The 12,988-nt window shown below is 48.5% G+C and overlaps 1 protein-coding gene across 3 annotated transcripts in view; it reads left to right on the top strand.

The window, feature by feature from the left end:
- The window catches only part of LOC144179177 (cytochrome P450 3A24-like), a 43,696-nt gene that overhangs the window by 25,030 nt on the left and 5,678 nt on the right, over positions 1-12,988 (top strand). For all 3 annotated transcript variants that reach the window (XM_077707428.1, XM_077707426.1, XM_077707427.1), the window contains 2 exons: positions 80-240; positions 7,840-7,931. In XM_077707428.1, the coding sequence (XP_077563554.1) occupies positions 80-240; positions 7,840-7,931 (253 nt within the window). The remainder of the gene's footprint in view (positions 1-79; positions 241-7,839; positions 7,932-12,988) is intronic.

Raw genomic sequence — 12,988 nt, 5'->3', positions numbered from 1 at the left:
TTTGTTTTAGGTAGATTGTACCAGATCATAATTGGTATTTCCCAGTTTGTATGTCCGCCACAGTGTGTTTGCATCGCAGGGCTGACCGAGGTGGAAGCGATGGCGCAGTGCGTGCTATTCTTTCTTGCCGGACAAGACACAACCTCGTCTACTTTGGCCTTCGCCGCCTACCTTCTTGCTCTCCACCCCGACGTGCAAGAAAAGCTGAGGACAGAAGTGGACGAGTGCATGGCAGTGCACGTGAGTGCCTTACGCGTGCGTGCGGATTTATGGAGGGAGGAAAGGAGGGAGTCAGTATCATCAGTAGCAGCAGCAGCAGCTTACTCGGGTTCACTGCACGACGTAGGCCTCTCCTATTGACCTCCAACTGATCCTGTCCTGCGCTGCGCGAGTGCACACTTTACCCCAGAATTTTCTTATTTCATCCCTCAATCTCATTGATTAATGGCCTTCCCCTTCTTCTGGACCCATCTCTTCGTATCCACTCAGTTAGCATAACTGTCAACCTCTTGTCGGTTTGTCTCACTAAATGGCAAGCCCAAAACCGCTTCTTTTTCTTCTCTTTTTGTTCTCTGATTCATCTAGTTCGTTTCCTATCCCTAAATGTTACTCTTAACATTAGTCGTTCCATGGCCCGTTGAGCTGACCTAAGTTTGATTTCTAGTTGTTTAGCAGGGCGCCAAATTTCAGCTCTGTGTGTCATAACCGGCAGTATGCACTGGTTGTAGATTTTTCTTTTCAGAGACAGAGGCAGCTTACTTTTCATTATTTCGGAATGCTTGCAGAGTGCTCCCAAACCCATACCTATTCTGAGCTGGTATTCTCTCTCGTGGTTGGGGTCAGCACTAACCATCTGACTGAGCTAGCTATATTCTTTTACTTCTTCTATATATGTCCTTGTCTTACTCTCTTTCGGATCGGGAATTTATTGCTTTGCTTGTGGAGGGTTATCCTGGCCGTGCATTCCTTATGCATGTCTTCTAGAAGTCTTATATAGGTCTATTTTATTCCGTTATTTAAGTGCTTCAAGCACGGCTGCGGTGAGTACGGAATCAAACGCCTTCTCGTAGTCTATAAATGCCATGTAAAGGGGTTTAGTGTATTCTGCGGATTTTTCTATCGCTTTATTGACAACATGGATGTGATCCATGGTTGAGTAGCATTTTCTGTAGATCCAGCCTGCTCTCAGGGTTGTTGAAAACGCAGTCTGTCCCCTATGCGGCTAACTATAACTTTGGCAAATCTTGTACACAACCGGGAGTAGGCTGATGGGTCTGTAATTCTTGAGGTCATTGGGATCTCCCTTCTTACGAATCAGAATAATTTTGGCGTTTTTCCATGCTGTGGGCACTTTTCGAGTTTTCAGCATTCCGAAGATAGTACAGCAAGCTTTTCCAGTGCAATATGTCTCCCCCTTCGAGACATCCCTGGTTATACCGTCTTCACCTGCAGCTTTTTCTCCTTTCATGCCTTTAAGAGCCCTTCCAACTTACTCTTTAGGTGCTAGAGGGACATCGCAACTTGAACTTGTACTCTCAATAGTTTCCCTGGTCTAACATCGCCTTGTGTAGAATCGTTCTGCCACCCTTATTATCTCGTCCAAGTAGTGCGTAATGTTACCCTGCTCGTGTCTGAGCGCGTCTTTGCGATGGCTAGCTTTCTCCTAGTTGCTTTCATGCCTCCCCCTATTTGCAGCGTTCCCTCGACCACTGCCATGTTATATGCACGAAGGTTGTTTATCTTACTTCTCTTTACAAGTTTCGACCGCTCGGCTAATTCAATCTGATCCGCCGTACTTGACACGCTCATGTTGTTGCGTCTGGCAATTAGTCCTTCGTTTTCTTAGTTTTCTTTTCTTATTTTGTTCCCTACATGCTGCTTCTCCCACAGCTGCTGCTGATTCACTGAGTGCCGATGTTAGGTTGTCATTTATAGCGCTTTCCATTGGGCGAACAGGAGCACTTCTAACTGCACCCAAAGTGCTCTCGCGAGTTCTGGCGTCTTCCAGTGGTCGGGCAGGAGCAGGGGCGTTGTGTTTCATTGGTCGATGAGGAGCACTTTTTTGGCGCCGAGAGCAGACGAGAGCAGTTCCCGGTGCTCCGTCGCCAGCGGCGGAGTAACAGGGAACGCCGAGGAAGTCACGTGACCTCTCTTGCGTCACTTCTGGTTTAACCCCGGGTGGCGGAGGAAAAATGGCGGAATCCAGCAGCCGCGGTAGTCGCTCAGTGCGTACGGCAGCAGCTAAGCGCGGCCGTCTGGACAAGGAATTGCTGCTACTTTTAGATGATGAAAGCACCACAGGTTCAAGCGCAAGCTCATCATCGGACAGCAGCAGCAGCAGCAGCGACGACGACGACGACGATTTGACATTGCATGAGTTTATGTTCGAGCACCTGTTCACCCCGCCGGAGCAGCGACCGAAGGTAGAGTCGTATATGGAAAAGACGGTGGACGTTGCTATCGTTCGCAGCTAATTTTTGGGAGACACGATGGTGACCCCTTTATCGTGAACATCAACATCCGCTCGGCTTCTTCATTCGTCGCCATGCGGAAGGCACACACAAAATCACCGGCACGTATCTGGCAAAACTGGCGAGGAATAACCACAGAACAGGGAGGATTTTAGAGAAGCAAAGGTCTAGCTTTGCCTGTAGTGCCAGAAAAAGCGTAGTGGCGGCGTCGTGAACTACCCAGTACGCCCGCTTGATGGCGCTGTAAACACGGCTTTGTAAACATGGCGGATGCTTTTTGCACAGGCCGCTTGAGCTCCTTAATAACATGGCTGCCCTCGCACGGCGGCCGCCGGCTCGCTGCTCCACGGCCGGACTCGACTCTCCTCCTCCCGCGCGCGAAAGGGGCGTCGAGTCCGGCCGTGGCTGCTCCTGCTGGCTCCTGGCTGGCACGCTGGTCGCGTGTTTACTTGCGCCGCGCTAGTGAAGTGATGTTACGCCAGGTGACCAGATGGCCTCGACTGGCACAGACCACAGTGAGCAGCAACTGAGAACAAATCGTTTATTGACATCCGCAGGTTTACAGAGGCCACTACATCATTTCATTTCGATCGCTGCAATTGTACGTCGCTTTCGTGACAACACTTTTTTTTTTTTTTTTGCCATAACAACTCGTTCACTTGCGCTAAGATTTCGAACGAAGGGCACAAATGAAGTATTGACGCGACAACGGTTTCCTTTGCACCGTCTTTCTAGCGGAGTGCATAACACTCACCTTCTGTTGGAAGAATCGAATATTCTGGCCTCGACAGCTGCCTTCCGATGCGGAATTTCCCACATTTGTCATTCCACAAGCACTCAATTCCCGTGTTTTGCCAGTCCTCTCAACAACTGATGGACGCAAAAGCACATAACAGCAATAACAGTCACGAAACCGGTGCTCCGCGCACATTGAAACGGTCGGCCGTTGCAGCGGTTTCAATTTGAATTGGCGGCTTTGTGGTTGCGAATTCAGAAACGAGGTGGTGCACCAGTCGGCTGTCCGTAAAAAGTTGCGTACATTTTTGCTCAACGGATGTTTGATGCGGAACTTGTTAATAGTATTTTTAAATGACACATTGTAAGCGAACTGTGTGGGCTCTTTGAGTCACGGAATGAATGTTTTGTATTCTATACCAAAAGTAACATTTTGCCTGCGCCGTCTGGTGGGCTTGATGGTCGAAAACAGCGCTTTAGGTTGGTCATGTGGGGCGTCGATTTTTACGCCGCCTATAGGGAAGACAGGGAACGTCCAAGCTTGAGAGGCCTGGAATAACTGCGTGCGGACATCACGAGCGCGCGAAATGCTCCGGGAAGCGAGTGCGGGAAACTGGTTTGGTCACATGACTCTTGACATCTTGCCCTCCCCCTCTTTTCACTGCTCCCGGAGCAGCGCGAATGTTTCATTCGCGGAACGAAAGCACACGTCCCCGTTACTCCCGTGTGCTGCTCTGGCTGCTCGCTCCACTTGCTCCTGTTCGCCCAATGGAATTCGCCATTAGCCTGTCTACACTGACCTCGTTCTGCTCGTTGACAAGCGTGAATTTGTTTTGAAGAGGTTTTTTAAACTCCTGCGATATGGCTCTGACTTATTCCATGCGGAGTTTCATAGTTTTCACAAGTTTCGTTATTTCTCTTGTAAGATTCAGCCTAAGCTTTCGTTAAACCATCATGTGGTCGCTGCTCCGAATCTTACTCACCGCCTATGCGTCTGGAAGGATACCCCGGTTTGTCACTTAGATTGAAGTCAATTTCGTTTTTCGTTGTACCATTGGGTCTTTTCCATCTCCATTTCCAATTCTTTCGTTTGTAAAAGATTGTGTTCATTAACCGCAGGTTTTAAATGCAGACAATTTCTTTAACTCACATGTAGCGTCCGCCGTCCGTCCGCAACAGCTCAGCGCGCAGGTGCGCCCTCTCCCCACTCCTCCTCTCCCGCATCACGCTACCCTCCTAGCTCTCAACAACAGGTCCGCACCCCTCCCCCTACACTATATAGAAAAAAAAAGTTATCGGCGCCTGGTTTCGATCCCACGACCCTGTGGGCGGAACGCGAGGTACATGGTGCTCTTCCCACTGCGCCACAAAAGCGACACAGAATCAAAGCGTACGAACGCGCCTTATATCCTTGACTCATTCAAACTACGTCAAGAAGCTGCTGATACACGGCAGCAGTTGCATCGATCTCGTCTTCACCAGTTGCTGCAACGCACGACCACTGCTTAAAGACCCCTTAACAGTACACTTTAGCGACCACGAAGCCGTCGTTCTCAGCGTCCAATACAACGACAACAGCAACAAATAAATAAATAACAACTTACAACAACCTACTCCTTGCCTTCACTTCTTGCGTCACAAAAAAAAGAAAAACCCATCTCTCCACGAGGGGGGACTCGAGTCACAAAATCACGAAAGTAATAATTAATATATGAAAGAAATAATAATAATGAATAGTAATAAGCAATAATAGTTAACGCATTCAATACCACCCCACCACCACCCCCCAAACACTAACGTTAACGCAATACACCCACCCCCTACGCGACGCATTTACTCGAGTCCCCCCTCGTGGGGAGATGGGCCCATTTTTTCTCTCTGCAAATCCCACCAGTGTATCTCCTCGACTGCTGCGATTGTCTGCGAAGTTTCCGACTGACTTCTGCCCCATGTGCTGCTTAGCGGCCTTTGCGTTAGTCTCCCATCACCATCGTGAACTGCGTTGTTGCCTTCTTCATTGCTGATTGGATGTCCCCGTAGAAGCTATCTACGGCATCATCCGAGCTGGTTGTTGGCGCATAGGCCTGTACTATAATTGTTTAGCTTGATCACAACAGCCGCGACTCTCTCCCTAATGCTGAAAACCTCCTCCACGTTTCTTGCTATTTCTCTGTGGATTAAAAACCACACCCAGTGTTATTTCTTATCTTGTGGTCCCCTGCACCACAGAATATGCCCACTAGTGAGCTCCATGAAGCCTTGACCTGCCCTTCTAACTTCTTTATAATATCCGACTTAATTTCCGAGAGCTCCTCTACCCGCCGCGGTGGCTCAGTGGCTAAGGCGTTGCGCTGCTGAGCACAAGGTCGCGGGTTCGATTCCCGGCCGCGGCGGCCGCTTTTCTGATGGAGGCGAAAAGCAAAAACGCCCGTGTGTACGAGATTTCGGCGCACGATAAAGATCCCCAGGTGGTCAAAATTAATCCGGAGCCCTCCACTACGGCGCGCCTCATCGCCTGCGTTGCGTCGGCGCGTTAAACCCCACAATCAATCAATCAAATCAATCGAGAGCTCCTCTAGTAATACAGCTAAGCCGGCCTCGCTAGATGAGTGCGTGCGTTGAACGTTGCCAGAGTCAAGTACAAAAGGCGGCCTGTCTGTACCCAGAGATCGTTAGCACCCTCTGCTGTGTCGCTGTTCTGACCGCCGCTGTGTACAGGTGTTCTACAGCTGGTTTGAACTGCGGGCCGATAGTTGAGGTGGTCAGACATGGAAAGTGGCGGCCATGTGCTACACCAGGGTGGCCAGGTCCTTCTCTGGTGAGGGAGTGCTGTTTGTGTCCCTAAGAGCCTTCCTAGAATGGTTGAACCTTTTTAGTGCAGCCTCTTAGCTATCCGGGATGATTGTTACTTCCGGAGCACGCATAACTCCATACCTGTATGGGTACGGCACATAGCCGGACGAAAAAGACTGAGAAAGCGAGAGAAGTTTCCCGCGGACGACGTTGCCGCCCGCGCCTGCAGTGATATTGAGCCAGCGTTTCTCTTTTTTTTATATATACGCGCGGTTCTGAAGGAATAAAATTAGGCACTAGCTTACTGACGAGAGAATTACTGACGTCTGGCCGTTGGAAAAGCACGCCATTGCTGTGCTCAAGTGTATAGCTACGATAAATGGCTAGTTTGAAGCTTAGCTGGCCGAAAAGGCCGCTGAAAATGTATTACCGTCCTTCCTCACCATTTGAATACTACTGTTGGCCAAAAAAATGTTTATCGGAACAACGGTGGCCTTTTGGCAGGGCTTCGCGAAAGGAGGCAGGGCTTCGCGAAACCCTAAAGAGCACAGGGTTGTTCTCCAGGGTTCTAATGCTTTCGCAGTCCCCCTTCAGAACGTTCTAGAGCCCCTCTATACCAAATTTGAACGTCCGAGTACCTAGACTTTTACAAATATAAACGTTGTGTTTTTTTTTCGGTTGCGGGAGGGGGGGGGGGGGGGAGAGGGAGGGGCTTCCCCTTCGTCTAGTTAGGTGTCAAGGCAAGTAAACCAAATCTAGCTATAGCTTCCGCCTCAGTCCATACCTTGAATGCCATACTCGCGTTATCGCGCGGCTGTTCCGATAGTTTGTCAAGTGAAATCAGCTCGCTCGGCGCATTTTTGCTAAGGTTACAGCCGAAAGCCCCAACGTAAACGAAACCGTCACTGTAGCCCTATATTTGATGAAGCCGCCTGTGAAAAATAGCAATGTAAGCAATTAATTCACGCGGCGGCGCTTTTAAATAGTGAAATAGGGTAGAAAACCCTTCCGCTGCATCGCACAGACACTTAAAAACAACAGAAGGCCGAAATAATAACAGCGCTCGTAGATACGCTATGTAAACAAACCGTATAATAGCCGCAAGCCTAGCCGGCCCAGCCCCGGGATTAAATTCTCTCAGTTGTTCTCTCAGTACGATGACACTATTCATTAGGTAAGGTAAAAGATTGCTCTAAAAGCCAAAGAAGACCCTCCGCAACATCGGACACTGAGCTACGAAGAAGTAAAACTCTGAATACGTTCAGCGCTATGTGACAACCGCCATGCCCATACCGAACTAGACTATGAAGGCGATCCGGGGTGACACGAGCAACATCGCAAAAATTTCAATAACTCAGCAACCCTTGGGTTCACAAGTAGGTACAACCAATTTCTGTGACAGTCCTAGCAAGGGCTACCAAGAAATGTAGAGTGGAATCTGGTTAAACCGTACCCGCTTAAGCTGTAGTTTTTTTTTTATACGTAGTTAATCTGTATCCCTGACATGGTTTGCCATTAACCTAATGCATCCGGATAATAGAGACGGTTAGTACGTACTTCCTTGGCGTCGCCGTCAGGTACAGTTTAACGAGGTTTCACTGTAGGGTTTTTGTGTGAAAAATACGGAAACAGAGTTTTTGTACCCCTGTCACGGTCCAAAGGTTTCCAGACTTTAGGGAGTCAGTATGCGTGTTGCAAAAAAATGATGTGGCATACAAAATCGATGTGTTCTGTATACTTTGACCTAATGACTAAAAAAACATCTTATTTTACACATTTCGTATGCATTTAACGTGCGAATTAGTTGTAATATGATGTTTTCCCCAAATTGTTTTCGCAGGGCCCGGAACCAGGGTTAGACGTCATTTCCAGGCTCAAGTACTTGCATTGTGTGACATCGGAGGCTCTCCGCTTGTATCCACCAGCAGCTCGGTGAGCGGGGAAAAGAGCAGGCCTAGAATGTGGAGAAGAAAAAGGTATTGTCTGCAACCAGAAGAACCGACATTTAGTATTAGTGCTAAGTAATAGGCAAGATAGAAACTAGCACCAACCAGTATATACGATAAGGGAGAATAAAACAAGAGTAAGAGCAAGACCCGTTGTTTTCTGCCGCCTTTTTAAACGGAAAGTATTAGCTGATCTGGCAGTTCGAGTATCCTGTGTTGTAGTTAGATGCTATACAAAACTGCCGACGGCGCGGAAAATCTTTGACTCTGGTTAGTAATAGAACCCAGGACCTACAGAATGCAAAAGCAAGCACGCATCGCCAACGCCATTATTTATTTATTTCACAATACTGCAGGCAAATGTGCTGGCCCGAGCAGGAGTGGGTACATCAAAACATAATTGTAAAAAACAACAGACAACAATACAAAAGAAACAGTTAAGAAAGAAGGCGACGCTCCAGGTCACCAGGAAACCTATTAGAATGAAAGATGTCACAGGGCAAACAATTCCAGTCTTCTATATTTAAAAGCATTTAATCGAGCAAAAATGGGGGTTAGAGCATGATCATGACCATGACGAGTACTTCGTGCTGATAGCGGTTCAACACCGTAAGGGAGATCAATTTTTACATTACCACACAAACAATTGTAAAGAAAGAAAAGGCGGCTGAACTTTCTCCGAGCTTCTAAAGCAGAAATGTCGTTTAATTGCATTAGGGTGGTCGGGGAATAAAGCCTGCGATATTTGCCAAAAATAAACCTAACCGCTTTTCAGTTAATACGTTCAGGATTCATAATATATTTCTTGGTGGATCCCAAGTAATAGAAGCAAACTCAAGCCATGAACGAACGCAGGCATTATAGGCTACAATTTTAGTGCGCGAGGGTGCAGATGCTACTTTTATTTTTAGAAACCATAGCTCACGTAATGCGGAAGTGGTAATGTCAGATGGGTTGAACAAGTTAGCTTGCTTGTGAAAGTGACCCCCAAGTACTTATATTTCTCTACATTATTTATGTTAGTGCCTCGTATAGTATAGTGGAATCACGGCTCGACGGCTCTATTCGACTCAAGATGCACTTAGTTAACGCGTGGAGGCCTTCAATGTGAAAACGTTTGTTAGATACATGCACCGAAGTCTATGCCTACATGAGCGATTTGGGTATGTAATTACAGAACAGGTACTTTTCCCTTAAACATATTTATTGCTTGGGGTGCAACAGTAGCGCTATGATGCGGCATCCACTGGTACTTTTGATCCTACAGCACTGACCCCATAGATGGCGAATGATGGTACGAATGCGGGTATGTGCCGGCCTGGCGTTAAAGGAGTACTGACACTAAATTAAACGCCTAAAAACGATATAATTGGCTTCAGTAGATTGCAGAGATGCCTCACAGAAATTTTCGCAGCGATCCGAGGCTGGAAGGACATCAAAAATGATTTTTAATTGTCTCTGCGGCGAGCTACCACAAATCGGCAGCATTAGCGAAATCGCTATCGGCGTGACGAAACTTCTTCCGGCGTTTATGGTGGGTTCAGAGTGGCGTCATATAGACATTTTCGAAACCGGAAACTATAGCCTGCGCTGCTGTTGTCGGTGGTCTCGTTTCGGCAGGAGGCGTGGGTGTGATGAACGTGATACCTCTGTGAGCAAGGCTTGTAAACTTTGCGCACTTTGCGTATTCGACGTCTTTGCTCTTCAGTTCGAGGCCGCCGCATGGTGTTCCCCTGCACTGATGCCGCAAACTGTGTGGTGTATTGGCTGAGTGGCCTGTGCGCGTCGCTGAGCTCACCAAAATTCTGCTATGGCAAGCTCACAGAATGCGAAGTACTGCTCAGTGGAAGCCTTTTCGGGCATATCGAAGGACGGCGCCAAGATACATTATTTTCTATGTGACGGCGCGCAGCGCGAAAGGTGGGCTGAGTTCGTGGCGGCGGCGGCCGCAAGAACTGGGCCCGCTTGCACGAACACACGTTCTTATTGGCAGTCTTATTCACAGTCTAGTCTCTTCCACGGACTTAAATAAGACCACGAATAAGATTCGGAGTAGTGCGCTTGCTCGAAAGCACTCGGGCCAGTCTACAGAGCGGTCTTATTGAAGACTATAGGGACAGCGGGTACCTAGATGAGCACGAGAGAGGCCCTAGGGAAAAGCGGGGAATACGCCGCAAAACTGCTTGTTGCCGTCACCGGCGTTGGGCAAGCGTTTATTTTCAACCATGATTGGATAAATTCAAGAAATGCTGACCATCAGGCGCCGTATTTGGTCCTTGCGACAGATACGTTACAATGATCCGCCATCCTTGGTACGCCAACTCACGCGGCCGGGCCTCGGTCACCCGGCGGCGTAAAACAAAGATCGTCTGCTCGAAGAGTGGGCCCGAGAAACCCACTGGGCTGAAGCAAAAAGCAGCGACGTTGACTCACGTTGTCGCAACACGAGTCGTGCGTTTCATCTCACCGTCAATTAGAAAGTTGCGAATTGGCGTCGGGTTCATCGCCGTAGACCCGGATGCAACGAGCGCTCCAGCGGCACACGCCGCCTGGAACGGCGACACGATCGCAACAACCCGCTGCCTAGCCGGAAGCACGCTTAGCGAGGGCTGAAGCTGTAAACAATCGCGCTGTAAAATATAGACGAATGTTGATATTATGCATGCGGCTTTTATATGCCGGCTCCGGATCCCAATTGCTCAAGCAGAATGCGCAATTAAAGTACAAACCCAAACAATCAAGCTTCGTAACCGCCACTTTCGAAGAGAAGGATTTAAACATTTAAAACATTTTTCTTCCTCCATGGATTTAAAGCGGCGGTCTGCGCAGCTTCTCCTTGAAAACGCGATTTTATTTGACGCTCACGGGTAGAGGACTACAGGCTGCTAGCGTTTTGCTGTTGTGTGTAATTTTTTGTCACATTACAGTTCTATTGTGAACGCCTATTTGCTGTTCCTGGGTTAATGGGCATGATTTTATAAAACAATACAGTTGTTCCGTCATTTCCGTGCCGCTTTTTCGTAGCTACTGTGGTAACTGCTGGCATAGCAGACGATCACACATTCACTTCGCGCGCTTGGCTGCCTGATGTCTGCTCGGGACTATTATCGGGCCGCAGACTATCATTCCTGTCCATCTTTGTTTTACGTGAGGGAGAAAAAAAGCCGCGCTACCCGGGAAAAGCAAGCATAAGCCCATAGCGCACAGCGAAAGTTGAAAACGGTGGTTGGCTGCAGCCATCGGTGCCACATCAAAGTAAGTAAGCCTTGCGGCTTCCGGCGCCGGCGTTGTCTGTCCCTTTCCACCCCCTCTCTCGCGACGGCGTTTCCAACGGCGTCGATCTCCTCGGAACAGGCATTTATTTGTTCCAAGCAGACGATCGAACGGCCGTCGCCGCTCGGTATCGTTCGTGACTTCTACGGCTACTGCACTCGTTTTTCACGGTATGGAGGTTGATCTTTATGATGAAATGACCGACCACGTAAGTATAAGACTGTGAATAAGACTGCTCGGAGCAGACTTATTCACAATCTTATTGCGTTCTTATTTAGAGTCTTATTCACGGTCTTATAAGTTTCCAGAAAGCGTCTTATAGCCTAGGGAACATAAGACCCCGAATAAGACTGCCAATAAGATTAGACTGCGAATAAGACTGTCTTATTTGGCTTCGAGCAAGCGGGCCCTGGTCGCCGAAGCCGGCGAGCAGAATTTGCTCGCTGCACTTCTCGAATGACTGCTACCTGCTGAGACTGAAGTTGACGGAGGAGCTGCAGAACAAGCGGAGTGGAAAGGATTACGCAGTTTCACAATCGGAAAACCCGATGTTTCGGGCTTCCAAGAAGTTAGGGGAACCCAAACACAATGCTCTCGCGGCCCGGGAGTTTTAAAAGAGGGGCGTCCCTAACAGCCCGCAACTGGCTTGCCTTGCTCAGACCGGCTCGGGTGCTGGGAACTTTAGGTTTAGCATCGTGGCGGATATGTGATCATTGCTATCTCTGCAACTGTGAATTACAATCCCTAACACAATTTTTCACCACCCTATCATCCCCTTTCGCGCATGTGGAACTTTATTTTCGCGATAATTGTCATGTGAGTGATCGGTGACCAAGACATCTGCCGTGGCCCTTTTTTGTTCTTCCGCGCAGGTAGAGCCATCTATCGGCCGCTCGCCGTACCGCGAACCGGGGTTCCCGGTCGGACCGTCATACCTCCGTGGCCGATCAGCGTAGGCTTAGCATCGCGGCGATATCTGACTGCCGATTTTAAAATCAGCGCTGATAACAATCGCTAGCACAATTTTCCACCACACCAAGAACTACTTTCTCGCATGTGGAACTTCTTTCAGGCATCGGATTGATTCGGCAGAGCGGCGAAAAGCTGTTGCTACCGTGGTCTGAGCCAGTTCGAGCCACAGCGATATTAAAAAAACTCGTGTGGCAGCGATTCATCCGAGTATGACGATTCGGACATGTCGACCGCGCGGGCGAGTGCGAATTATGTGCAATTGTAGCAGACAATGAAACAAACGTTCCTGACGTCACGGGTTTTTGATTGACGTTAGCACCAGCAGTTTTTGCGGTCATAAAACCGGGACGTAACACCCTCTGGCCTGCATTCTAACGGCCATTTGGCGCGCAACGACTGAATTTTAAACTGATTGAAATAAATGCGTGTATAATTGATTCTATGGTGGCGGGTGACCGCTTTTGGTTCGATTTTCGTAATTACTGGGCCAATAGATATTCTCTACAGCGTAAAAACCGAAAGCGAGAAATTTAGTCTCGGAACTCATTTAAACCTAAGGCTAATCTTTAAACTCTAACGTCTGTAACGTGTACCTCTAGCTTGACGTAAAGTGAGTTGTGAAGGCTCAACGTTACACCTACCGAGCGGTAAGCCTACATATAGCCCTACCGATTGGCCAAGGCTTTCAGTCATAGCAACACACAGGAGAAGGAAATAATGTGTTGGAAAAAAGCTGAAATGATATTCAGGGGACGTGTGCACTTGAGGATACAACGCTGCCTCACCCAGTAGCCCAGC

This window comes from Haemaphysalis longicornis, unplaced genomic scaffold, assembly GCF_048455015.1.
Source record: "Haemaphysalis longicornis isolate Haplotype H1 unplaced genomic scaffold, Haemaphysalis longicornis Haplotype H1 scaffold_4, whole genome shotgun sequence".
NCBI classification, from domain to species: Eukaryota; Metazoa; Arthropoda; class Arachnida; order Ixodida; family Ixodidae; genus Haemaphysalis; species Haemaphysalis longicornis.
The sequence above is the reverse complement of the archived record's forward strand: the minus strand, read 5'-3'. Positions and strand labels throughout refer to the sequence as shown.